General features: G+C 46.8%; 1 protein-coding gene across 2 annotated transcripts in view; it reads right to left on the reverse strand.

Moving 5' to 3' along the window:
- LOC144770376 (scavenger receptor cysteine-rich domain-containing group B protein-like) overlaps positions 1 to 25433 on the reverse strand; it is a 417105-nt gene that overhangs the window by 321217 nt on the left and 70455 nt on the right. Inside the window, exon 3 of one of the 2 annotated variants that reach the window (XM_078654845.1) lies at positions 10638 to 10952. The exons of the other annotated variant lie outside the window; for it this stretch is intronic. Within the exon in view, the coding sequence (XP_078510971.1) occupies positions 10638 to 10952 (315 nt within the window). The remainder of the gene's footprint in view (positions 1 to 10637; positions 10953 to 25433) is intronic. 2 annotated transcript variants of the gene reach the window in all.

Below are 25433 nucleotides of genomic sequence, written 5' to 3' on the forward strand. Positions count from 1 at the left end.
CACTACCTATGTTATTTGGGGGGGGGGGGGGATTTCAATACAGCATTGCAACCTCGCATGGATAGATCACATGCCTCCCCGTCTCACTTTACCATTACGCAACGTACGGTGCAAGGCCTCGTAGCGGACAAATATTTACTGGACTCGTGGAGGCACACACACCCGACGATGCAAGAAGGCACACACTATTCTGCAGTCCACTCCTCTTGGGCTAGGTTTGATTATATATTTGTGTCTGTGGGTATGTCGCACTGGCTGGGTCGAGTCACTCATCTGGTCCTTACATATTCGGACCACTCCCTGGTGCTTGTGGACATTCATGCTCCCTTAAAATATTCCCCATATATTAATTGGCGTCTCAACCCCTCACATTTGCAGGATACTGTATTTAAGGCAGAGCTAGAACAAGAGATCCACGATTTTTTCAAACGCAACTCTGCATCGGTCTCTAGCATCACCACGGTATGGGAGGCATTTAAAGTAACGATAAGTGGCATATGTATAGCTAAAGGAGGGGGTGTCCTTAAAACGTTGCGTAGGGATCTCACATCCCTGGAGTCTGAGCTTAGAAATTTAGAAAGAGATATAACCAAATGTGCTACTAACTCTGCACTCAAAGCCACTCTACGCAGCAAACTGATGGAGTATGAGGAGCTAGCAGATAGGGAATGTAAATTCAGGGGGAAACCACACTTGGCAAGAGTATATGGAGAAGGGGATAGGCCAGGGAAGGCCTTGGCAGCAGCGGTTAGACCACCAAGATTCTCCAATTATATTACAGAGATACAGGATAATCGGGGCAATGTGCATAGGAACCTTCCTTATCAACTAAACACATTCCAAGACTGTTACAGATTGTTATACTCATCACAGAGGGGTGCCCCGCTAGTCTTGTCTGAATATTTCGAGGATACGGCACTAGCTTGGTTGGGTGATGGGCAGAGGAAATTTCTTGCATTAGACTTGGAGCTGGGTGAAATTGTAGAGGCTATTATGCAAATGAAGTCGGGGTGTGCCTCAGGGTCGGCTGGGATACCAATTGAATTTTATAAAACCTACGTCTCTATCCTGGCTCCTATCCTGAAAGAAGTATACTATGCAGCTTTTGAAGGAAAGTCACTTGCCTGTCACTATGTGAGAAGCCCTCATAACTTCACTATTAAGGCCCTTGTCGCTGTTAAACTGTGACACCAAAATCCTAGCTAAGGTCATGGCGACAAGGCTGAATTTATTGATGCAGCGTCTTGTGCTCCCGGATCAGGCAGGATTCATCCCCAGCCAAGCTACATCGCACAACTTAAGGACTTGGCCGCAGTCTTGCAGGACATTGACCCTAACTGCTCTGCGGTGGCGGTATTCCTAGACGCTTCTAAAGCGTTTGATTCCCTGGAGTGGGATTATCTCCTAGGTACTCTGGGGCACATGGGGATGCCTGCTACTTTCCTACAGTGGGTGCAACTTCTCTATAGCCAACCGGTGGCCTCTGTTCTATTGAATGGGGCTATGTCTGCTCCCTTTGAGGTATCTAGGGGGGCATGCCAAGGCTGCCTCCTGTCTCCCATTTTGTTCGCCCTGGCTATTGAACCCCAGGCCCCCAAACTTAGACAGCACCATAATGACAAGGCATTAGTCTACCCCTCTAGACAGCTGCTCGTTTCGCTCTACGCGGATGATATGACATTGTATGTTAAAAACCCCCAGGTTAATCTTAACCCTATTTTATGCGAGATAACTAAAGTTGGTGCTATCTCTGGGGTACAAATAAATTGGTCGAAATCTGCAGTTTTTCCTTTAACGGGTAATCCACTGGAGCATCCCATAGACTACCCCCTGATGTGGGAAACAGATGAGGTTAAATACCTCGGAATACATGTGTCTAGTGATAAAGATGCTCTTGTGAGGCGGATATGGCACAGCTATTGATAAAATAACTGACAGAGTCACTAAATGGCTGTGACTTCCCCTATCAATGGCAGGTCGTATATCATTAATTAAGATGGTCCGGCTGCCAAAACTATTATACCTCTTTATTAATATGCCTTACCACCCGGGACCCTTTTTCTTTAGTACCCTACGTTCCCAGCTCACGCGACTCATATGTGGTGGGAAGCAGGCGCGTCTAAACTTAAACACATTGATGTTGCCGTATTCTCTTGGAGGATACGCAGTCCCTAATTTTGAGTACTATTATTATTGCGCGCAGGCCCACTATGCACTATACTAGCTCCATACTCCGCCTTTTATGCCACACCTAGCGGTGCAAGATGGATATGTAAATGTACAGGAATTTATATAGCGCAAATCACCGAGCGGTTTCTAAGCGCTTGCTTAGGGAACCCGTCCTGGTATTCCCCTGTGAGATAGCCCCGGCAGGGTATCCGCAAGGTGAAAGCCAGCCATCCCGCCGCGAGGGGCCGTTGTGGAGATTAAGCAAGCTATTGCCCAGAGTCGCAGAGTGTGAACCCGTGAATCGAGTAAGCACCGGAGCGAGAATTGTCGAGTCCATGGACATTTTAGGACTCAAGACCCCGCCGAGCCGGGAATTGAACCCTGGTCCCGGGCTGACCTCTGCTTCCAGGTCTGCCTCCTCTAACCAGTGAGCCACACTTCTCCACGGATATATGGCCCCGGTGCCCCCCTTCAGGATACCTTTTCACAGTGGTAGGGCAGCGTATGAGAGACCCATCCACAGTTGACTGTACAATACAGGCATGGCATCATATTGCTCGCAAACTAGGGAACACTAAGTTCTACTCTCCAAAAATGCCCCTGTTGCACAACCCGTTGTTATAGGTTACATGTGAGGGAATTCGCAGGAAGATATAGCAGATCTTCAATATTGCACCTGGGGAGACCTTTACTTAGAGGGAAGCTTCCGCTCCAGGGAAAAGTTTTTTTGAAAGCGCACCCCATCAGTTATGGATACATTCATGTACACACGTCTTTGGCAAATTGTGCGGGCCGCCACTCCAGAGTTCCCTCATGAGCCAGACACATTTGCCCCACTACATGCCTTCCTGCAGGCAGAACCCCCTAGGCATGCCATATCCCTCCTATATAAGCACATACAAGACGCTCCGTAATCCCATGCAGCCCGAGCCCGATTGGAATGGGATTGTGATCTTGATGCACCATTGATGGACGACCAATGGGAACTTAGCTGTACACAAACACAGGCCGTCACAGGTAACAGTAGGCTATGCCTAGTGCATTTTAAGTTCCTACACCGGTTATACCATACCCCTGCTAAACTATATAAATTCCGACTCAGAGAGCATGATAACTGTGTAAGGTGTGGGCGGGAGGGAGCAGACTTTATACACTTGGCATGGAGCTGCCCCCTGGTGGCTGAGTTCTGGACACAGGTCTTTGATGCGATATGGACCATGGTAGGGGTTCAACTGAGGCCATGCCCATTACTGGCCCTTCTGGGATTAATTCAAGATATCAACACGGTACATAAAAAATTCCTGGCTATGGGGTTCTTATTGACAAAACGGCAGGTGGCGTTTAAGGATTGGCTGCAAACAATGACTACTTGGCATGACCATATGCATCAATATGCAGACATGTTACCCATCAAATCACGTCCTAAAGATATTTGGGGTCCGTTAATTTCATACTTGCTGGAGAGGGCGGAGGGAGGTGCGGGTGCAGATAGGAGAAATGCTTTGCTAACAGATACTGCTGTTGTGCTGGGTACCCAGTCTCCCTCCTCCCTGGAAGGACACCTGGTAGGTGACTCTGGCTCGTGAATTAGTTGGCAGCTCTGGAAATGTTGAATTTTCAGAGGGACAATTTCCTTGGGAGCTGGGGGGCGGAGGGTGTGGGCTGTAACCTAACTATGTTTGCGTTGTGCTGTCTCGCAGCTCTGTACTACCAGGACTACATACCTGCTGTTACCAGATGCTACCTCTGCAATGCTTTTAACCAAGCTGTGGACCTTTTGGACATATCATATAGACTTTTTGACCTATATAGGGATACTTGGGGGGGGCGTTACTGTTGTTATTGTACGAGTATGGGAAGGTGTCATTGATATGTATACTATTGTGGCAGATGATACTGTGCCTTGCATTACACTGATGTACCGTACAATTGTATGATTAAAATGCATAATTATAAAAAAATATATATTATTTAAAAGAAATACCTGGTAATAATATATTTGCCTTAAAGATGTTGTCAGCAGAACTATGCTACTAAACTTAGGGCCTGATTAAAAGTTTGGCGAACTCGCAGTAAGACCCTCCGCCGGATTATGAGTGAAACCTGTGCGGGAGGTGCTGTGTCAGCAGTTCCATGGCAGTGCCTTTCCAAGGCTCAAAGAATAGCGATTGAAAGGCAGCATCATGGTAGCATCGCAGCACCTTCCTGCACAGGGAAAAATGCACCATGTTGTGCATTTCTTCCTGCGAAGTAACTGGGGGTGCAAACATGCAGGGGGTAGAACATGTATCCCACTGCATGCAGCCCTCTGCACAAAGGCGACAGGGGGAGTTGTCTCACCGCCTCCCTTTCCATGGTGGTGCTCACCGCCGGTGATAGGGTCCCAGTAAAAAACTCGTAATGTGCTTGGTGGTGCTGCAGCACTGCCAGTCTATTGTGGCCTCACATCACTTCACCCCTGCCATGGGAAGCCTGATCCCCAGTGGTTGCAGCACTCCCACCGCTACACTGAATACGGAGGAAGGACCACCAGTGCAGCAGTGCAAGGGCCGCCCTATGGGTTCGAAATCGTAATAGGGCTCTTAGTCTTATTTGGGAGGATATCAGAAGTCAGGCACTTTGATATCTCAAGTGTATTTTTCTCCAGCGGGTTGGCACTTTATAGTTTCAAGACATACAAAAAATACTTTGATTTTGGTTGAGTATTCTTATTTTCCTTTGCATCAGAAACTTTGTGTTGTTCACTGTATTAATCAGTTCTCTGATGAAAGGACAAACTTAAGAATGTCAGATCCACGAATGTTATATCATTCTAGAAGCCTTATGTGTATATTATACCTTGGCTAGACGGGGTAAAATGGATAATGTTGGTTGCGAGTGCACATTCTGTACAGAGGGCTATGGCTTCTAAGGCATGCTGAACCAAGGTGTAATGTTGAGGGCCCTGGGCCCTCATTGCTAAGAATGACTGACACGGACACAGTCGGGTACTGGTACAACTGGCCTCGAGCACGTGCGCTCGGCCCCTTTTATTAGAGCTGTGTCACCTGACCAGTGACATCAGTGGTGGGTGGGTGTCTAGTGTAGGGCATACAAGAAACACTAGACTGCTGGCTGTAACTCTGGATCAGTACATCCCTCCCAAACTTCGGGAAAAATGAAAACAAATGAAAGTCCAACCTGTGGAAGAAAAATGCAGTTTGCAAACCCCACGATAAAGTTCAACCTGTGGGAATGAAAAATGTACGTGCAATATAACACTGGACTCTGTAAATTGAAATGAGTCTCTTTGGTGGATTGCAGATCGCAGATGGTGTAGTTACTGCATTCAGGACTCATGAGTCATTGTGGCATGGTTTGCCGTTCTTCAGCGGGTCCTACCTTCTATCTGCGCCGCCTGGACGTTGCTCTCTGTCTTGCCTTTGCTTGGCACCACTGGTGACAGTTGGTAGTTTAGATAGAAGGGTGACGTGATCCGAGTATTGTTTGTCTTCTCGGTTCTCCTCTTCAGTCCTGGTCCTTGGTGATGTCTCTGGGCAGGCTTCAAAGTATTTCTGGGCAGATGAAAGGAGTAGGTGCATACATCCCTCTCACTAGGATGCCCCTCTTCGCCGGTATTCCTCTCTCACAAGATGTCCGGGAGGACCTCTTTGCCAGGCTTCCACTGGACTGGTGTTGTCGGTCATGTTGCTCCACCATAGCCTTCGGGCCGTGAGCGGGGCGCTCCACGATCTTCACCGTTGTGTCCGAGTTCCACCTGAAGGTTACGCTGTTGACTCTTTTCTTGCACGCAAAGCTTTCCTCTCCGTGGGTCTTGCAGACGCACCGTCATGGATCCGTCTCTCTTGCGGGACTTGCTGCCACCAGAGTCCCTTGAGGCCTTTGCTTATTGGGCTGCCACGGGTTGATGTGGAGTGGTCAGTTCCTCAGCCGGATGTGTGAGCACTCTCGCCATTCAATCTTCCGCTCAACCCCAAAGGTAGAATGTTGTCAACAGTCCAAACTTGCTCTCTTCTACGATCGCCACATGGATGGATGGCTTGTAGATGGATATCTTTGACTTGTGCCGCCGGTGTTCATGCCAGGCCTTGTTCTCCGCTGCACTCTGGTGTTCTGGTGCAGGTCACCATCTTCTTCTGATGGGTGTGTGAGTTGACTGGTCACACCTCTTCATTTCTTGTGGTCTTCTAGTGGCACTCACTACCCTTCTTCTCCTCCATTCCTTTCACGACGTGGTCGGTCCCTTTCTTTTCTTCAAACACCCAGGCCATCTCCGTGTGGCGTGCACTCCACACGAATCTCCCTGGTTGCGTCCTACCCCTAGGACACACTTTCCTCTTCTTCCGATGGCCAAACCAGGCATCGCCCCTTTCTTCCTGTTGCTCCTTCTTTACTTCGGGTCGGTGTCATCAGACCTCTTCTGGGTCCCGTCCATGGACCTCTTCTTGATCTATTCAGTTGCTATGTCTTTGATCTTCTGGCATGTCTTTGCAGTCGTGATCTTCTGACTGTCCGCTTCTCCTTTCTTTTCCTTCCGGGTGACCAACGGCCTGGTCATCTTCTCCTTTCCTTTCCGGGTGACCAACAGCCTGGTCATCTTCTCCTTTTCTTTTCCGGGTGACCAACGACCTGGTCATCTTCTCCTTTTCTTTCCGGGTGACCAACAGCCTGGTCATCTTCTCCTTTTCTTTCCGGGTGACCAATTGACTGGTCCGCATCTGGCGGTGACTTTTTGGCAAGTCATCTTCGCTGTGACCTACTGACAGGTCTCCGAGGACGCGATCCCTGCGTTACTCGGTCGTAGTGGCGTGGAGTTCCTTCACTCCTTGCGCGGTCCTGCGCAATGCTGTTTGGTTCTGAGGTGTGGAGTTCCTTCACTCCTTGCGCGGTCTCACACAATGCTGGTCTGTGGCGTTGGTGTGTCGCTGTGCAGCGTCACTGGGCGCTCCTGACTTCTGGCACTCCCGGCGCAGTGCTGCGCTGTCCTGGCGTATTTGCACACACTGCCTTGAACTCTGTACAGTTCTTTGTCCTTCAGTCTTGCGCATTCCTGCGTCGTTTCTTGAAGTGTTCCTGGAGTGTTGGCGCGTTCCTGCGCTATCTCCTGGTGCGGTCCTGAACGTTCTGGCACTTCCTGGGGAGTACCTGTGAAATGTCTTTCTTTGCGGCTGACAGTCTCTGTCGAGTGTCCTCTGCGGGGAGTCAGCTGTCTTCTGGCGCACTTAGGCTGTGCTGCAGGGTTGCAGTGGTCCTGCGGTTCTGGCGCGTTCCTGCGCCTCTTGGCGTGTTCCTGCGGTTCTGGCGCGTTCCTGCAGTTCTGGCGCGTTCCCGATGCTGTCTTCTTGCACGTCTCTGGAGTTCTCTTGCACTTGGTCACGGTCGGTGTCGTGACTCCACTATAAGCGTTGCTGTGTGTGGGCTGCAGGTTTTATCACGCTGAACATGTTGGTTCGTCCAAGGCTTGTTCCTATTCCTTGGGATCCTTCCCTTGCCTGCCATTGCTCTCTCCGGCCACTAGATGGCAGTGCTGCTTTCCCTGTAGTCCTTGGCCGGTTTCCTTGCTCATGAGATTTGGATCCATTTCTTGTCTCTCCTTTCAGCCTCGGAAGCTTTCTGCCTGCACTCGGCTCCGTGCTACATGTCAGGGACCTCACAGCTTCCCTTCAGGTTCTTCGTGTACCGCTGGTATCCCTGCCATGCCTCTCCAGCTGCTCCTGGTACACACAGCCCAGGTGAGTGTTTTAGTTCGTGTCAGCACTGTGTCCCAATGGCTTTTGCAGTGTTGTTAGCAGTGCCACATTTTGTCCCTACTGCAGTCGTCGGATGTGCTTCAGCAGCTTTCCTCACTCTGCTGGTATCGTGTTCTCCCTGCCGGCTGCTCGCGCTGACTTCCTGCGGGGGGCGGGTGCCCTCGCACTCTTCTGCACTTCACTGGCTGCTCGGGGACACAAAACAGCTGGACGTCTGTTTATTGTGCAGGGGCAGGCCTCCACATGTGCTGGCTGCTCGGCTCACTTACGGGCTGCCTGCTGTCTCTCACGGCTGCTCCGTGATCCCAAGACCCGGCGGGGTCTTTCATCTGGTTCTCCTCCGCTGCGGCAGCTTTAGGCACGCTGTGCACGGGTGAGGAGGAATAGGGGCTGCTCCAGACACTCTTCTCGCCTACCCCCGCCCGCCAGCCTCACACAGTCCTTGTGCGGGCAGGGGAGGAAGGCTGGGGGCCAAGTTCCGATGTGCGGGACAGGCACTCGCATCAGAAACACGTGTGGGCATTGCATCGCGGGTGGGCTCCGCTTTAATTGCTCGCCGCCCAGCAGCTCTTTGAAGTTTATTCACCCCTGCCGTAGGCTCTTCACACACACGGCGGGGGACACGGCAGGCAGGCCACGGGTGGGCTTCGCGAGTCTTGTCTTAATTAACGGGGCAATAGCGGCCAATGCCGCGTCACTGCAGGCGGGCCGCGGGTGGGCTCCGCTGGCCTCGCTATACTAGGGGCACAATATGTACAGCGGGTAGGCTCCGCTTTGTGTTTTTCGGCGGCGCCGGCTGGCGGCCGCCATTATGCAGTTCCGACGTCGCGGGTGGGCTCCGCTTTCGGTGCAGGTTACGGGCTCACCTCTGGCCGACGGGCCTTCCTCCTCCACGCGGGTGGGCTCCACGGGGGTTTCACCGAGCGGTGGCGGCCGATGCAGGTGGGCTCTGCACGGCTCTCTTCACCCCAGGCAGGGGCGCAGTCGCGGCCGACGCGGGTAGGCTCCGGTCGGTCCGCTCTTCTTTCCCCTCACGCCGGAGGGCACGTGCTGGGCATGGAGGTGCGGGGTGGACTCCCAGGCACCTCCTCATGGATTTTCAGGCCCGGGGCACAGCACACGCCCCGCGGGCCTCTCGGCGGCCGGCGCCGCTCCCCAGAGGGGTGCCCTGCCCATGGGCACTTCCCTTCTTCTTTCCGGGGTTTTTCAGCTGCGGCACGCGCGGCTAGCGTCCGCCTCGTCGCCAATGTAATGTTGAGGGCCCTGGGCCCTCATTGCTAAGAATGACTGACACGGACACAGTCGGGTACTGGTACAACTGGCCTCGAGCACGTGCGCTCGGCCCCTTTTATTAGAGCTGTGTCACCTGACCAGTGACATCAGTGGTGGGTGGGTGTCTAGTGTAGGGCATACAAGAAACACTAGACTGCTGGCTGTAACTCTGGATCAGTACACAAGGCAGGGTTGGAGGGAATTCTTCGGTTTGCTGATTGCTCCACAGTGTCTACATTTAGAACGGTATGTTGTAAACAGTCGAGCGTGTCTCCCTTGTTGGCCGTAACAGCCTTAAAATTTGCATTATAGAGCCTCGTGTCTTGTTCTAAAATGCAGATTTTCCTAACTATTCTGCAAATGAAAGTCTCTATTCTATTAAATGATAAGGAGGTAAATATTCCCAATTGAGCAACTTTAGAAAGATTCCCTCCCCCCTCCGCTCATTGCGTCAGAGTGGATTTTTATTCTCATTTTTCTTTTTCTCTAGTCCCAGTCTTCAAAATGCCATCTGCACCTTAAGAAAACATTGGAGCAGATGGACCTTACATCTGCAGATAAAATTTCACGAGCAAATTGGAAAGTGCAACCGGATACCTTAAAAAAAGCTATTTAACCACTACTGAGATGTTTGTTGTTATTCATCTTCTTTCAGTTCACTCATCTCTTTTGAGTTTCTTGTCATCAAGTAAAGATAATAATGTGGGGAGACCTCCTAAGCACCATTATTTCAAAAAGACTTTCGGTTGCAGTGTTTCCTGTTCCTTGGCTACTATGTAATAAATGTAAGAAAAGAAGGTGTAATATTCACCTGGAGAAGTGTGGCTCAATGGTTAGAGCGGCACACCCTGATGCAGAGGTCTAGCCCAGGACCAGGGTTCAATTCCCAGCCTCGGGTCTTGGGCTCAAAACTCCACGGACCTGATAATTCTCGCATCGGTACCTATTCCAATCATGGAGTCCCACTCTGCAACTCTGGGCAATAGCTTGCTTAATTTCCACAACGGCCCCCACAACGCTAAGAATGTCTAGCCTCCACCTTGGGTGTGCCCAGGAGTGGATACCTCACAGGGAAAGCCAGGATGGGTTCCACAGCGGTATTCATACAAGCACCTTGAGACCCTTGTGGGTGAGTAGTGCGCTATACAAGTATCCATTTACCTCCATGTGACCAACACAATCAGGGCTTTCCTGTGCAGAAGAGCTAGGAATATCTGCGTTTTTTGTCCACCTCGCAAATATTTTTGTATATTTTATTATTTTCATGATTGTCATTATATTCACTCGATGCACACCCACTTTAGAAATATTTATGCTTGAAAATATTTCATGTTAATGGAATGCTGCATCGTTTGACGTTTGATATTTTTCATTAACGATGTTAAACACTTCCCTCAAAACAACCACAAATAGCACACAATAAAAGTTGCTCTTAAAAGTTGATACCTGAACAAACGACGCTGGCATCTTCTGCATGGCGGCAGTTATGCCTCCCCCACTGTGGATGCGGGCATTGCTGGAGAGATGCTTCTGTGCCCCTGCACTTGACAAGGGAGAGCCAGATTCTGCCGGATCCTTGGCTAAACGCTGCCATCCCAGGTGCCTGGAAGGCTACACCGCAGTTGAGCTGGCGACACACCACCTGTGCATCCCTGATGTCCCAGTCATCATCGCAAACTGTCCCCCATTCATCCTGATGATACACCTCCACTCTTCCGGCACATGGGCCCAGCCCGCCTGCCAGCCGCAAAGTAGGCTTTCCTGAAAAGACAGACACAACTGAAGTCTAATGCACAATTGTTACTACCTATATCTATGTGTTTGCTTCATAAAAAGGAGGAATCTATGCAGCTTAGAGCTTAACCTACAATTGTTATAGATTCACAGGTTCCCAGGGAGGAAGCACCAGATGGCTGTTGAAGTAAGGATTTCCATGTGCACTCTTTGATTCCCGCACTTACACCAGGAAACTGCATTGTAGGCAGTCGAGCAAGTGGGACATCACTTTGCATTTATAAGTGTTTTCCTCAGTGATTAATTAGGTGGTTGTAATGTAGGGCCCACCAGCACTCATTTTTGGGGACTGGAACTTGTTTTTCAATAAACTTTGATCCAGGGCAAGAGATAACAAGCATTTACAATGCAATGGTCTCGGCATTATTAAAGGTAGAGCTATTGGCATTGCTCATGACATTGTTTTTTTTGGTGTTTTTTTTTTTAAATCATAAATGAATGGCATTGTCATTTACATTGCCAATAGCGTAATCGTTAAATAAATGGCATTGTCATTTACAAGGCCAATAGCTTAATCGCTCGCAAATGCATGACCTATTGCATTTACATGCACACAGAGCCACACACACAAAGCCACCCACACACACATACAGAGCCACCCACACAATCTGCACTCTGCACTCACAATCTGCACTCTGCACTCACAATCTGCACGCTGCACTCTGAATCTGCACTCTGCACTCTGAATCTGCACTCTGCACTCACAGTCTGCACTCTGCACTCACAATCGGCACTCTGCACTCACAATCTGCACTCTGCACTCACAATCTGCACTCTGAATCTGCACTCTGCACTCTGCACTCTGAACTCACAATCTGCACTCTGCACTCACAATCTGCACTCTGCACTCTGAATCTCTGAATCTGCACTCTGCACTCACAATCTGCACTCTGCACTCACAATCTGCACTCTGCACTCACAATCTGCACTGGGCACTCTGAACTCACAATCTGCACTCTGCACTCACAATCTGCACTCTGAATCTGCACTCTGCACTCACAATCTGCACTCTGCACTCACAATCTGCACTCTGCACTCACAATCTGCACTCTGCACTCTGATTCTGCACTCTGCACTCACAATCTGCACCCTGCACTCACAATCTGTACTCTGCACTCACAATCTGCACTCTACACTCTGAACTCACAATCTGCCCTCTGCACTCACAATCTGCACTCTGCACTCACAATCTGCACTCTGCACTCTGAACTCACAATCTGCACTCTGCACTCACAATCTGCACTCTGCACTCTGAATCTGCACTCTGCACTCACAATCTGCACTCTGCACTCACAATCTGCACTCTGCACTCACAATCTGCACTCACAATCTGCACTCTGCACTCACAATCTGCACTCCGCACTCTGAATCTGCACTCTGCACTCATAATCTGCACTCTGCACTCTGAATCTGCACTCTGCACTCTGAATCTGCACTCTGCACTCTGCACTCACAATTTACCCTCTGCACTCACAATCTGCACTCTGCACTCACAATCTGCACTCTGCACTTACAATCTGCACTCAGAATCTGCACTCTGCACTCTGAATCTGCACTCTGAATCGGCACTCTGCACTCTGAATCTGCACTCTGCGCTCACAATCTGCACTCTGCACTCACAATCTGCACTCACAATCTGCACTCTGCACTCTGCACTCACAATTTGCACTCTGCACTCACAATTTGCACTCTGCACTCACAATCTGCACTCTGCACTCACAATCTGCACTCTGCTGCTACCCAGCGTGCTAAAATAATAACAGATCTTGTGCTAGAAACGATTCCCATCCAGTTTAAGTCAGTGCAACTCCAGACATACTCGTGTGATATTAACACCATAAACAAAACTGAGCATGCAACTCCAATAGTCATGCAAATGGGTGCTACAAGAGATGTGAGCCTCGTCCGGAATTAGCCAGCTCCTTTAGTTGCCAGTGCAACCAGAAACCTAGCTGACTGCTGTCCTGTGTTATTAAGGCGCAGTATGAGTGCTTTATACAAATCCAAGCATTGCATTCAGTGGCCAGGGGAGAGCGCTCCTAGACCGAATCAGTGATAAATTATGCATCAAACAGTTCCAAGACGGCGGATCACTGAGATATGTACAGAGCGATCATCTTGCAATGGTATTGTGCAAAGTGCACCATTGAATCTGCAGTCTGCACTCTGAATCTGCACTCTGCACTCTGCACTCACAATCTGCATTCTGCACTCACAATCTGCACTCTGCAATCACAATCTGCACTCTGCACTCTGAATCTGCACTCTGCACTCACAATCTGCACTCTGCACTCACAATCTGCACTCTGCACTCACAATCTGCACTCACAATCTGCACTCTGCACTCACAATCTGCACTCCGCACTCTGAATCTGCACTCTGCACTCATAATCTGCACTCTGCACTCTGAATCTGCACTCTGCACTCTGAATCTGCACTCTGCATTCTGCACTCACAATTTACCCTCTGCACTCACAATCTGCACTCTGCACTCACAATCTGCACTCTGCACTTACAATCTGCACTCAGAATCTGCACTCTGCACTCTGAATCTGCACTCTGAATCGGCACTCTGCACTCTGCGCTCACAATCTGCACTCTGCACTCACAATCTGCACTCACAATCTGCACTCTGCACTCTGCACTCACAATTTGCACTCTGCACTCACAATTTGCACTCTGCACTCACAATCTGCACTCTGCACTCACAATCTGCACTCTGCTGCTACCCAGCGTGCTAAAATAATAACAGATCTTGTGCTAGAAACGATTCCCATCCAGTTTAAGTCAGTGCAACTCCAGACATACTCGTGTGATATTAACACCATAAACAAAACTGAGCATGCAACTCCAATAGTCATGCAAATGGGTGCTACAAGAGATGTGAGCCTCGTCCGGAATTAGCCAGCTCCTTCAGTTGCCAGTGCAACCAGAAACCTAGCTGACTGCTGTCCTGTGTTATCAAGGCGCAGTATGAGTGCTTTATACAAATCCAAGCATTGCATTCAGTGGCCAGAGGAGAGCGCTCCTAGACCGAATCAGTGATAAATTATGCATCAAACAGTTCCAAGACGGCGGATCACTGAGATATGTACAGAGCGATCATCTTGCAATGGTATTGTGCAAAGTGCACCATTGAATCTGCAGTCTGCACTCTGAATCTGCACTCTGCACTCTGCACTCACAATCTGCATTCTGCACTCACAATCTGCACTCTGCAATCACAATCTGCACTCTGCACTCTGAATCTGCACTCTGCACTCTGAATCTGCACTCTGCACTCACAATCTGCACTCTGCACTCACAATCTGCACTCTGCACTCACAATCTGCACTCTGAATCTGCACTCTGCACTCACAATCTGCACTCTGCACTCACAATCTGCACTCTGCACTCACAATCTGCACCCTGCACTCACAATCTGCACTCTGCACTCACAATCTGCACTCTGCACTCTGAATCTGCACACTGCACTCACAATCTGCACTCTACACTGTGAATCTGCACTCTGCACTCACAATCTGCACTCTGCACTCTGAATCTGCACTCTGCACTCACAATCTGCACTCTGCACTCACAATCTGCACTCTGCACTCACAATCTGCACTCTGAATCTGCACTCTGCACTCACAATCTGCACTCTGCACTCTGAACTCACAATCTACACTCTGCTCTCACAATCTGCACTCTGCACTCTAAATCTGCACTCTTCACTCACAATCTGAACTCTGCACTCACAATCTGCACTCTGCACTCACAATCTGCACTCTACACTCTGAATCTGCACTCTGCACTCTGAATCTGCACTCTGCACTCACATTCTGCACTCTGCACTCTGAATCTGCACTCTGCACTCACAATCTGCACTCTGCACTCACAATCTGCACTCTGCACTCTGATTCTGCACTCTGCACTCACAATCTGCACCCTGCACTCACAATCTGCACTCTGCACTCACAATCTGCACTCTGCACTCACAATCTGTACTCTACACTCTGAACTCACAATCTGCACTCTGCACTCACAATCTGCACTCTGCACTCACAATCTGCACTCACAATCTGCACTCTGCACTCTGAATCTGCACTCTGCACTCACAATCTGCACTCTACACTCACAATCTGCACTCTGCACTCACAATCTGCACTCACAATCTGCACTCTGCACTCACAATCTGCACTCCGCACTCTGAATCTGCACTCTGCACTCATAATCTGCACTCTGCACTCACAATCTGCATTCTGCACTCACAATCTGCACTCTGCAATCACAATCTGCACTCTGCACTCTGAATCTGCACTCTGCACTCTGAATCTGCACTCTGCACTCACAATCTGCACGCTGCACTCACAATCTGCACTCTGCACTCTGAATCTGCACTCTGCACTCACAATCTGCACGCTGCACTCACAATCTGCGCTCTGCACTCTGAATCTGCACTCTGCACTCACAATCTGCACTCTGCACTCACAATCTGCACTCTGCACACACAATCTGCACTCTACACTCTGAACTCACAATCTGTACTCTGCACTCACAATCTGCACTCTGCACTCTGAATCTGCACTCTGCACTCACAATCTGCACTCTGCACTCACAATCTGCACTCTGAATCTGCACTCTGCACTCACAATCTGCACTCTGCACTCTGAACTCACAATCTGCACTCTGCACTCACAATCTGCACTCTGCACTCTGAATCTGCACTCTTCACTCACAATCTGAACTCTGCACTCACAATCTGCACTCTGCACTCACAATCTGCACTCTACACTCTGAATCTGCACTCTGCACTCTGAATATGCACTCTGCACTCACAATCTGCACTCTGCACTCTGAATCTGCACTCTGCACTCACAATCTGCACTCTGCACTCACAATCTGCACTCTGCACTTGCAATCTGCACTCTGCACTCTGCACTCTGATTCTGCACTCTGCACTCACAATCTGCACCCTGCACTCACAATCTGCACTCTGCACTCACAATCTGTACTCTGCACTCACAATCTGCACTCTACACTCTGAACTCACAATCTGCCCTCTGCACTCACAATCTGCACTCTGCACTCACAATCTGCACTCTGCACTCTGAACTCACAATCTGCACTCTGCACTCACAATCTGCACTCTGCACTCTGAATCTGCACTCACAATCTGCACTCTGCACTCACAATCTGCACTCTGCACTCACAATCTGCACTCCGCACTCTGAATCTGCACTCTGCACTCATAATCTGCACTCTGCACTCTGCACTCTGAATCTGCACTCTGCACTATGCACTCACAATTTACCCTCTGCACTCACAATCTGCACTCTGCACTCACAATCTGCACTCTGCACCCACAATCTGCACTCTGCACTTACAATCTGCACTCAGAATCTGCACTCTGCACTCTGAATCTGCACTCTGAATCTGCACTCTGAATCGGCACTCTGCACTCTGAATCTGCACTCTGCGCTCACAATCTGCACTCTGCACTCACAATCGGCACTCTGCACTCACAATCTGCATTCACAATCTGCACTCACAATCAGCACTCTGCACTCTGCCCTCACAATTTGCACTCTGCACTCACAATCTGCACTCTGCACTCACAATCTGCACTCTGCTGCTACCCAGCGTGCTAAAATAATAATAGATCTTGTGCTAGAAACGATTCCCATTCCAGTTTAAGTCAGTGCAACTCCAGACATACTCGTGTGATATTAACACCATAAACAAAACTGAGCATGCAACTCCAATAGTCATGCAAATGGGTGCTACAAGAGATGTGAGCCTCGTCCGGAATTAGCCAGGTCCTTCAGTTGCCAGTGCAACCAGAAACCTAGCTGACTGCTGTCCTGTGTTATCAAGGCGCAGTATGAGTGCTTTATGCAAATCCAAGCATTGCATTCAGTGGCCAGGGGAGAGCGCTCCTAGACCGAATCAGTGATAAATTATGCATCAAACAGTTCCAAGACGGCGGATCACTGAGATATGTACAGAGCGATCATCTTGCAATGGTATTGTGCAAAGTGCACCATTGATCTGCTGGTATGGTTAACTTTTTATTGCAAGCATGTGCCCACCTTTTTAGACTGTAATGTTTGCTTTCATCCATGCTCATTCCTTGCATTTATCTTGCATATGCTTGTGTTGCTTCGCCTCACAGCACTCAGTAACGTCTGGGTGCCTGAGGGCACACTTATCACACAACAGAGTTGTGCCGCGAGTCGAGGCACCAAAGACATCTTGTGATGATCTGTTACTGACATTTATTTCTTGCAGTCGTGGCATAGCGTCAATCCGGTCATCTTCAGTTCGAACATTGTTTCCTAGCACACTGTTATAAGTATAGAAGTTGACAGAAGATCTGACAACATCTGAAGTGGAGTGCATCCAAAGGCACGGAAAGAAAATAACCCATGTCTGTGCACAGGAGTGGTGCTTATATACAGCAATGGGGTGGGGGCTGAAAGGACGAGCAGGCGGGGAGAGGCGATGTTAGAGGCTTCTGTGAGCTCCCAGCCTGTCGTTTCCAGTGGTGGGGGCTGCACTGAGGAGCAGGCTGGGAGAGGCGATGTCAGAGGCCTCTGTGCGAGCTCAGCCTGTCTTTTCCAGTGGTGGGGGCTGCAAATGGAGCGGTGCGGTCAGAGGCCCCTCTGAGATCTCCGCAGGGTATTCCTGCGATGGGGGCTGCAAAGGGAGCGGCGGTCCAAAGCAAGAGTGCGGCAGAGTGCGGGGGGGCTCAAGGCGCAAGGCGATTGGGATGAGAAGCAGAGCGATAGGTAGTCGCGTCCACCATCATGGCGAGCTTCGGGCAGAAATGACTGCCTCAAAGCTCCGAAATTTTCGGAATCGGGCGTGTTTTTATGTATGAGTGACGGATGACGTCACAGGTAGAAAGAAGGCAAAAAACCACGCCCCCGATTCCGAAAATGACCGGTCTTAAAGGGAGTGATGCCCCTCTCCTCCAATGGGTGGCCTCCGTTTAGGAAGCCATCCAATGGAGACGAGGGGCGGGTTCCAAGCCCCCTAACTCCAAAACATAAAATCTTCAGGACTCCGCCCACTGCTTCGCAGTGCGACGGTCCCTCGACCTAAAAATTCAAAAGGGGGAAAGAAGGAGGAATAGCTAGACGGGAATAACGGAGACAAAAAGAGAAATCAGGGATGAAAACAACCTGCAAGAATGAGATAAAGAGGCTGGGGGGGTCTGGTGATGGAGTAAAAAGGATTGAGGTGAAATCAAGTCTATGCAGTCCAACATTGAGCCTCGGCATTCATTCTTTTACAAATTAAGCAATGTTTTTCTCCACGGAGGAAACACATATTTTTATGTGGAATAAAAGACTCCAGCCACACCCCTTACATTTATGGATGTTGGACGAAGTTTTAATCCCAGCCTGCAATCTTTTTCAAAAATTGTAGGACATAAATTTGGTGTGGGTGTGGAAAGTTTCGGAACGCATGTGAAAACCTTCAAAGTTGCTACTATGGGCTTTTGCAGCATTCACGCTCTGAATTACGATTTGAAATTTCCTATCTTAAAATTCACTTTTTGCACACATAAACTACACTTATGTTCATAAATTGTTTTGTGACTCAAGCCTTGATAGAGCAGTGAAGCTACAACGACATCTTTGCTTCATTGCGGAGAAATTGGAGGAAATGCCTTGACCAAAAATGAAAATGGTAAATTTCTTCTCAAAATACATTTGCCACGAATTAGCCTCGTCCTTTACTCATTTATTTCTAAATGATCAATTGACATAAATGTTTAGAACTTGAAAAAAATATGCCCAGCTTTATCATACTTTTACATTTGTCAGACTGTTGAACATTTTTTTTCACAAAGGTCCCAAACTAGGCCACATAACAGCACAGTGGACACCGAGATGGAAAGGGATGTATCTAATTTCGTACAAAAACGATTTCATGGAATAGCATTACTGAGAAACCATTTCACCTAAACTGTTCAATTAAAGTTTGCAGGTTGAATGCTATTTCCATTTCGTAAAACCAATTCATAAAATGTGTTTTTTTTTATTGACTTTAGCATTCTTATTTTTAGGGTGTAAATGCTATGGGTGCATGTCTTACATTTTTAGCAGCAATTTATTTCAGTGCTTTAATTCATGGGATATTAGTTTCAATTAAATTGTTTACATTGTCAAACAATTATTTTGGATACTTATAATTTTCTGTCACCTCTCTACTCCTAGGCACCATCCATCAATGACCACCTCACAACTCCTAAACACATCCATTCCTGCCTCCTACAAACAATACACCACGCATAAACTACACGCATCTATACTCCTAAATCCCACCGAACCCTAAACCATTTATAACCCCTCTCCGCCCTAAACGTATTGATTTCTGGACCCTAAAACTTTTTCTGCCCATAAACTTCACCCATCCATGGAACCTAAAAACCCTTACCACCCCTAAACCCCACATATTCCTGAAACCCTCAAACCCCCAACCCTAAACTCATCCCATTCCTGATCCCTTAAAAACCCTCGCAGTCCCTAAACTCCATTTATCAGTGAACCCAAATAGCACCTCAAACCCTAACCCTCCACCCATCCCTAAACCCTAAAAACCTCTCACCACCCCAAATCTCCTTTCAACACCTGAACTTCATGCAAAAAACCCTCACTACCCCTAAGTTTCATGTATTTCTTAATTTTCCTAAAAAAATACCCCTGCTTTAACATGTTTGCATTCATTTCGATTTAATTTGTTTTTCCTTAAAATTTCTTATTTTTAAATTGGTTCCCCATGGTTTAGTTTTCCCTAATTTGTTTCTCAGTTTTTCTGACTGTCCAATGCCACATCTGTGAAAGAATTACAACAATTGTAGGAAATGTTGGTTTTTCTGATGGCTGAGCTTTTGGAAGTGTGACAGAGTGGTTTTGCCAGTTCAAGGTGAGGTAGGGGAATCGAGAGGCTAGCGGACAGGGATCTGCCAATTTGTGGCACGTGTTTTGTATCCAGTAACCTCTAAATGATCTCCTAGCTGATCTAAGCCCATTTGTAATTAATGCACCGAGTTTTCAGTTTTTACAGTTTTTTCAGATAAATGCCGACAGAAAACAATGTGTATTTTGGCTGAGTCAATTTTAAAATTCGGAAAAATACAAAAAATAGGGTTTCTTTTAAGAGACTCTCTGTGCTGTCTTTATTGAATTTCAGGCAACAGTTCAGCAAACAGACAGCATGGAGAGTTAAAAAACAGGATGGCATTTCCTTAAATAATGGCATATGTCAACAAAAAATGTAGTAAATGCTAACACTTTCGCTGCTAGGCCTTTTCCCATATGCTAAGCTGTTTGGCTATTTGGGGTAGTTCGCGATTAGGCCCCTATAACTTTTTGTCCACATAAGGTATCCACGCTAAAGTTGCGTTGTTTTCTTACAACATCATGGGGATTTTAAAGGTACCCAGGGTTTGTGGATACCCCTGGAGGGGACCCAGAAATTAGCCAACATTGGAGAACAAGTGCTGCAGAACAAAGCATCCCTGTCAATGGTATCAACAAAGGGTTTGTGGTGCTGAGTTTCACCATCTACCCAGCTTTCAGAGACAGGCAAACTTTTGTCAGAAAATTTAGATTTTTCACAGCCTGCTGGGCAGAAAATCTGGATTTTATTAAGGACACGGAGGCCAATATTATGCAATCTCCTTTATTGCTTAGCTCACAGCAGCAACAATGAAAGGTTCTAGAACAATAATAAACATTCCAGGTAGGTATATAGTCCATGTGCACGCAGTGGTCTTCCTTCTTTGTTGCTGCTGCTCACAAGATAAGTACCCTGATCTGACTGTCTGCACTGTGCTTGCCTGTGCTTTGTGTGTGACTGCCTTTTTTCTGAACGGTGGGAGGTTATTTGTGGAGTGTGTGTCCCACCTCTCCCTCCCTTTACTTTAGCAGCACTGCTAGTTTCTATTTTGTATTTTTATTTTATACTTTTTATATTTATTTTCTCTATCTTCCCTCGCTTTTATTGCGCATCCACTGGGCTCACGATCCTATTTTCACTGTGCTTCCGCCTGTCTCTACGGACCGGGTGTGCCCCGCCTTTCTCTCAGTTGAGGGCTCGCGAACTTTTCTTTCCGCTCTTCACTTTACCTGGCGCGGCGGCGGAGTCCTTCTCCCACCCGCACCCTCGTAGTCATACCCTTCTTCTCCCCTAGCTCCCTTGGACATTTCAGCCCAAAGGAGCGAGTCGGACGGGACCGGCGTCTTTTGAACGCCGGCCCCGTCCTTCAGACATCCCCGCACGCATCTCCATGGCAGCGCGACCCTTTTCATGCATAACAGGGCCGTGCAGGGTTGCCATGGAGACGCAACCTCGCATCGTAATTGAAAGGTACAAAGCGGCGTTCAAGACACGCGCTTACCTTTTGTCCGTCCTCACCGCCTAAGGGATCCTGCAGATTTTCTTTTCACAGTTTTGGCATTTTACTGGGCCATAGCCTATTTTTGCTACTTTTTGTGCTTTCAACCTCCTTCCAGTTAATGGTAGAAATGGGCGTGAAAGCAATAATGGATCCCGCAAAGCTATACATTTCTGAAAAGTAGACAAACTTTAGAATTCAGCAAGGGGTAATTTGTGTAGATCTTTCAAGGTTTTTTTAATGAAAACTAACAGTTGAAAATCAGAAAATGAGTTGAAAAAACTGCCATTTGTGCCAATGTTTTCACCTGTAACTTCTAAGTAGGACATATTTTTTCAAGCAATATACTGTTACATCCGCTGGACGGTTCTGGTTGCGGGGACATATAGGACTTTTAGGTTCACCAAGAAAATCCGACGAACCCAGAGCCAATAACTGGGCTGTGGCTTCCAATGGTTTTTCATTATGTAGCGGGTATATAGCAAATCATTCGGTAAAATATTGAGAGTGGAAAATAGGTATCAAGGACACCTATGTATTTCCGAAATGGGAACAAAATATAAAGTTTAGAAGCAGTAGCTATTTGCACAACTCCAAAATTGTGGGTACCCATACCAGCATATGAATTATAGGACATTTTTCAAAGTGACTTTTTTACACATTGTCTTACATTTGGAAATCAGAACTGCATAGAAAGTCAATAGGTAGTAATGGTTGCTCTACAATTCTGTGTTTCCCTAAGTCTCCCAATAAAAATGGTACCTCACTTGTGTGGGTAGGCCTAGTGCCTGTGAAAGTAAACGGTTTGAAACACAACATGGGCATATCATATTTTTCTAGCGAAAATTGACCCTTTTTTCAATGTGTCTAGCTATGGATTTTGGACCCTAGCTCAGCCGGTACCTAGGTAAACCTAGCAAACGTGTACATTTTTTAAAACTAGACACCCCGGGGAATCCAGGATGGGGTGACATGTGTGGCTCTCACCAGGTTCTGTTACTCAGAATTCCTCGCAAACCTCAAGCTGTGTCAAAAAAACAAATTTTCCTTATATGTCTGTGATGGAAAGTTCTGGAATCTGCATGGATCCACAAAATTTCACCCAATCTGCATTCCCCAACGTCTCCCGATAAAAATGTTACCTCACTTGTGTGGGTAGGCCTAGTATCCGCGGCAGGAAACATCCAAAACACAACATGGATACACTATATTTTTACAGTGAAAACTGACCATTTTTTGCAAAGTGCCTAGCTGTGGATTTTGAACCTTGCTTGCCGGCACCTAGGGAAACCTAGAAAATCTATAAAAAAAAAAATTAAAAAGACATCAAGGGGAATCCAGGATGGGGTGACCTGTGTGCATCTCACCAGGTTCTGTTACCCAGAATACCTTGGAAACCTCGACCTTTATAAAAAAACAATTTTTCTCACATTTCTGTGATGGAAAGTTCCAGAATCGAGTGGATCGACAAAATTCTACCCACCCCGCAATCGACAAAGTCTCTCAATAAAAATGGTACCTCATTTGTGTGGGTAGGCCTAGTGCCCGCGACAGGAAATGGGCCAAAACGCAACATGGATACACCACATTTTTACAGTGAAAACTGACCCTTTTTTGCAAAGGGCCTAGTTTTGAATTTTGAATCCCAGCTCTTCAAGCACCTAGGGAAGCCTAACAAACCTATACATTCATAAAAAACAGACACCAATGCGAATCCAGGATGAGGTGACTTGTGTGGCTCTAAACAAGTTCTGTTACTCAGAATTCCTTGCAAACCTCAAGAAGTGTAAAAAAAACACATTTTCCTCATATTTCTATGATGGAAAGTTCTGGAATCTGCGTGGATCCACAAAATTTCAGCCGCCCCGCATTCCCCAACATCTACCGATAAAAATGATACCTCACTTGTGTGTGTAGGCCTAGTGCCCGTGGCAGGGAACAGCCAAAACGTAATGTAGATATGATGGAGCAGATTTCATCTGCAGTCAGGCATTGTTTTATTTTTGTGCTACAGACAGGCTGCATTTAAATTGCCACGCACATTTTGGTGCAGGTTAAAAACATGGCACATGAAAAACATGAAAGTGAGGCCTGAAAATGCTTTTGCTGAATTAACATGTGTTTTTTTTTGCAATGTAGAGAAAAAGTGGCCTTTTTACCTTTGAGGATTAATAGAATGTGTTTCTCTCTTCCCAGCTCATCCATGTAATCTAGATTTATTATTCCTGTCTTAAAGGACTTTGACTTGTTGCATATTTTGATAAATATTTTCAGTTAATAACACCTCTTTTTATAATGTGTGTGAATTAATAATGCACGTGGGAAACATAATGGGCTGATTTACATGAAATTAATATTATCTTTGTGTTTGTTTTATTTTTGGGGCCTACACAAAACATGGCTGCCTGTGAATCCATCAAGGCTATGGCTTGCAATTTAATGAGAAGGGAGCATGCGCAGACTGTGGCAGCTTTCCTCATGACAAAAAGTCAAGGACAACCTGAACTGTACATTCTTGTGACTGTGCCAATGTACCAGTTAGTTAAAAGTATCCGTTCTGACTACGCTGTGGAAGGAAGGAAGAGAATTAGAATGAAACATTTTTCCTAGTAAATGTTGCAAACGTTTATAAATTTAGTTATTCATGTATGCTTCTTTTGTTAACACTGGTGAAGTCAGGTTTTTAGAATGAGTCAGGGTAGTGTGACCTCATGCCATCATGACTGACCAATCACATACAAGTTTCCTGAAAGAAGCTACATTTTTGTGTACTCTGCCAATAATTAGGGTATAAATACTGTCCTCTCTGGATGGGGGCTGGCTTTTTTCTCAGCTCAGCTGGCTTCTATGGGTTAGGTACGCGAAACGTCCCGGGAGATTGCTGAAGGGGAGGTGCGTCCGAGGAGAGTCAGGGGGAGGTTACTTGCTTCCACGTCACATCTTGGCCCTGCAGGCCACATTCCTTTGAGGCCTGTGAAGGAGGGGCTGCTTTCCTCTTTAGACACAGAGATGCACAGAGCAGCAACAGATAGAAAGGCTCTTTAGATTTAGATGCTAAACTTTAAGTTTATGTTTTGACTAATTAATTAGGTCTAAAAAGATTTATTTGTTTTATGCATTTATTTCTCTTAATGGGAGATTTTTGCCAACTATTTAATTATTGATTAGCTTTGCAAGACTATTTTTCTTAGAAACTCTTTAAGAATTGTGACTGATATTTTGCGCCACATTTTCTTCCCTACATGTTATGCTTATATGCAGACTGTAATGTGTTCTGTATTATAGATATTTTTCCTGTTTTCCAAATTATGTAACCTGATTGATATTTTACTAATGAATAAAGGGTCAGAGAAAAATTAACTTTTGACTAGAAAATAAAACCCTTTAAAATACTCAACAACTCTCTTTATTGGCTTGAATAATAAATTGCATTTTTGACTGTTCAGGTTTATTTAAGTCTCGTGAAGGTAATACATGGTGTGAAGGGCCCAACACCTTTTGAGCGGTAAATTAGAGGTAGCATGAGGGTTTTTTTTCATTGAGAAATTACCAGAAGAAATTACCGCTCCATCAGTTTTTGGTAATCAGAGGATGGTCATTATTGATTAGTTTGGTGATTAGTGATTATTGATTTCACCATCAACTATTCAACTAATGGATCATTGACCTTAAGAGGGAAGTAAAATAATTGCCCAAGTTAGATAAATGTCCAAGTCCTGATTCCTGACTCCAATGCTCAGAACCTGAAGACTGGCAAAGCAGTACTGGCAGGTGATGCAAGAAGTGGTGTGAGTATCAATAGGGTTGTGAAATGTTGTTAATATGCTAGCATGTATTTTTTGAAGTGTTGAAAATAGTAAGTTTTTTATTGTTGGTAAAATTTTGCTCATTTTGAATTGATGGTGTTATTGATTATATTGGTAATTTCATAGGACATACTTTTTGGTTATTGATTACATGTTTTAACTCTTCATGTTAAGTTAGTGTCTTGTTCTATGTTGTCTGGAACACGCAGGTATGCACACCTGTGGAATCCCGGGAAGGAATAGCGGGTGGTA

The sequence above is a fragment of the Lissotriton helveticus genome, chromosome 7, assembly GCF_964261635.1.
Source record: "Lissotriton helveticus chromosome 7, aLisHel1.1, whole genome shotgun sequence".
Classification (NCBI taxonomy): Eukaryota; Metazoa; Chordata; class Amphibia; order Caudata; family Salamandridae; genus Lissotriton; species Lissotriton helveticus.